We start from the raw sequence: 3,157 nt of genomic DNA on the forward strand, positions 1-3,157 counted from the left end.
GGATACATTGAAAACACGTGAAACTCCTTTTGAAGGAGTAAAATAAGATCTGGGCTGATACTCCATGAAGGAGTATAGTCACTCTAACAAACGGAGTCCTGGAACTCTACCTGAAAGAGTAGTAGGATGCTGTTTCAATGTGGTAGCTTTACTCCCTCGGAGGAGTGCCTGTACTCTATTGCAGGAGTAGTACAGTACTCCTTGAGTAGGTGTTGGATCACTCTTTGTCCAGAGGGAGTAATTTTATTCTGGAAAAAGGAGTGGAATATGGGACAAGCGAATACTCCTTCAAAGTGTGTTCTGGGCACTCCTCTGCACTCCTTTAGTTCTAAGAGTGTAGCTAGTAAAGATCTTAAATTGTCCTCCTCACGCTTCTCCTCTTGTCGTATGCAGCTTGACCTTTCGATTGCTGCTATTTTTATTTGTTGTTTGCAAAGTTCCCACTGCTGCCATACTTTCAGTTCCCCGCTCGGCTTTAATTTACTGATTTCTTCGTTTACTTTCCTGCTAAAGATGTCGTCTGTAATGAGCTTATTATTTAATTTCCACATCTCTCAAGAAAACTGATTTCCTCGTTTCTTTGTCCCTATCCCACACTTCACTAAACAATGATCCGAAAATGATACCGGTACTACATTGTAGCTACTGCATTTTGAAATAACGTTCGGTGACACATAAATGCGATCTAGCCGTGCATGGCTTGACCGTTGAAAATGGGTGAGTCTCACACAACGCTCGCCTTCTAAAAATTCGGCCACATCATCGAGGTTGCACGTGTCTATAATTTCCGAGAGTACTTCAGTGCTTCTGTCCCTAAATGCCCTTGCACTGGTTTTGTCACAGCCCCTCAGGACGCAATTGAAGTCCCCCATTACGATCAGGCATTTCTCACATCTGAAGTGCTTTTGTACGCGTTGAAAAAACGCTGTCCTCTCATCCACCGCATTTGGGGCGTACACACAAATGATGCGCCAATATGTTTTGTCGTACAGGAGGTCAACCAAAACAAATCGACCCGAAGGACACGCCGTATATGCCTGAACCTCAAGTACCGGTACATTCTTTACAAAGATGACACAACCCGCAGACGTTCCTACAGCGTGGGCGACAACTGCAAAAAACCTAGACGTGAAACGTCTCACCATGCTCCCGGTCTCCTCTTCCCCGTCAATTTTCGTTTCCTGCACTGCCAGGACGTCAATGTCATGCTCAGTTAAAAGGCGGTACACCTGGCTCTGCTTCTTCTTACTTGCCAGTCCCCTGACATTAAGTGTACCGACTTTCATGGGGAACGCATGAGCCATTTTAATGCAGAAGAAAGAGGCCGGGAACATGGTGCTTACCCTTCACGTCTAGCGCTTGGCTAGACGACATCATTGACACCGGAGCCATCCGGTGCTGGTGCCAGGCCTGGCAGCGGGGGCGGCTTGTCAAGAGCTCTCCTCTCCGTCGACCCATTTGATCGTAGCCGGATGGACGACCGCCGTCCTTGGGTCGTTTTTGCCGGCGGCTCTTCGACGCTGGGGGCTTCCGCCTTGTCGTCTTCGGTTCCGGTCTGGGCGTGTGGCCGCTTCGCTGGGGCAGGGACGCCGGTCGTGCGGGCGCCGCTCTGGTCAAGGTTCTCCTCGGTCAGAGTCGCTGGCTCGGTTTCTTGGAGCGCTGGCACGCTTACTTCACCGCTCGACGCCTCCGTCTCCTTTCTAGTAGGTTCTGCCCCTTCAGGCTTGCGTCCGGCATCGCTGCGTCCGGCATCGGCTTGCGTCCGGCATCGAAGAGCCCGTCGATCCTGCTTGCGTTTCGGGTTCCTCTATGCCTTTCGCGGATTCTTCAGCCTCGACTACATCCATCAGGAGTTCCGCAGAGTCGTCTTTCGACGCCCCGCCCGTAGCCACCGCGTAAGTGCGGACACACTCATTATCCGCGTGGCCGTACCGCCGGCATTTCGTACAGCGGGGAACCTTGCATTCACGCCGCACGTGGCCTGTACCATGGCAGCGCAAGCACTGCATTGGACGCCCAGGCGCTACGACAAGAGCCAACTCTCCGGCGACACGTACCTGGTGTGGCAGGTCATCCACTTTCAAGCCGGGCTTCAACTTCAGTAGGATCGTTCTTGTCGTTGAGCTCTTGTCATTGACGCCTTGTATCCACCACCGCTCACGCGTAACGTCGGTCACTTTGCCAAACGCCGCGAACGCCGTCCTGATGTCATCGTCGGCCACACCGTGAAGCATCCAGTGTAGCCGCAGCTTTACCTGCTGGTCTTCCGGGTCGATAATGAGGCAGCGGCGTTTCTTAACTTGCAGCTCGTTGAAGGCGAGCAACTTTTTTGCTGCCTCCGTGTTCCGCAGGGTAACCGCCCACACGTGGTTGATTTGGTACGCCCCCAACGCGACCACGTCGGGGAGCGTACCGGTCTCGGCCAGGGCGTCACGGAAATCCTCGACCCGGAACGGCCTCGCTCGCACGTCGCCGTGAAGAAAAACGGTGTTGAAAACAACACGTCCTGTTGGCAGTGTCGGCAAAATAATCTGGTAATCCTTATCACCGCAGTCATCGATCCTGTTTCCGCGGCCGTCAAAGGCCGCTATCGCTGCTCCGCTGGAGCCCATGACCCTGCGATCCGTTCAGCTCGGCTGCCGGAAGCAGAATGACTACTACACCACTGCTGGCACGGCAACAACTGCTTTATATTTCGATGACAAGACTTATGCTATGCTTCCCACTACTTTAGCAATCGACGGTTAGGTGCGAGGACAAATGTTTATTTTTAAGGTTTAAGGAGCTGAACTACAGCCGATTGCACTTCCACTGATATTGTGGATCTTGATGTGCTCTGTGATAAGCAGTGAAAGATCTGCTATTTGTATGTATTTTAATTTTCACAGCGCCTGCACCATTGATCGTAGTACTCTCATTGCGCACATATTGTTAACTACAGTCGGAGCTCTTGCATGAAAATACCTGGCGTTATTCGCTCAACAGCTCAACTAAGCCCAGAAGGCAACATTTGCCTTCTAGCTGAACGTTTGTCCAAGCACATTGGAAACGCCTAACGTCATACTGTTTGGATAGGCGCGGTTTACAACAAGAGGGCACAAGCAGACAATCAAGGAGAAAAATATTTGAAACAGGCCAAGAGTTTTTTTTATGCGTT

General features: G+C 51.3%; 1 protein-coding gene across 1 annotated transcript; it reads right to left on the reverse strand.

Moving 5' to 3' along the window:
* Positions 1-365: 365 nt before the first annotated feature.
* On the reverse strand, positions 366-2,653 carry LOC149357546 (uncharacterized). The gene is made up of 2 exons (XM_089577943.1): positions 1,344-2,653; positions 366-1,260 (listed from the first exon to the last, which is right to left on the reverse strand). Exon 1 carries the CDS (start codon positions 2,610-2,612, stop codon positions 1,719-1,721), a length of 894 nt encoding a protein of 297 aa, XP_089434069.1. The 5' UTR covers positions 2,613-2,653; the 3' UTR covers positions 366-1,260; positions 1,344-1,718.
* Between the last annotated feature and the right edge of the window lie 504 nt (positions 2,654-3,157).

Source organism: Amblyomma mixtum, chromosome 3 (assembly GCF_055824585.1).
Source record: "Amblyomma mixtum isolate Tamu chromosome 3, ASM5582458v1, whole genome shotgun sequence".
NCBI lineage: Eukaryota > Metazoa > Arthropoda > Arachnida > Ixodida > Ixodidae > Amblyomma > Amblyomma mixtum.

What these genes read in the sequence shown, in the direction of transcription:
- LOC149357546 (XM_089577943.1), bottom strand. Translation starts at nt 2,612, where the DNA reads ATGGGCTCCAGCGGAGCAGCGATAGCGGCCTTTGACGGCCGCGGAAAC.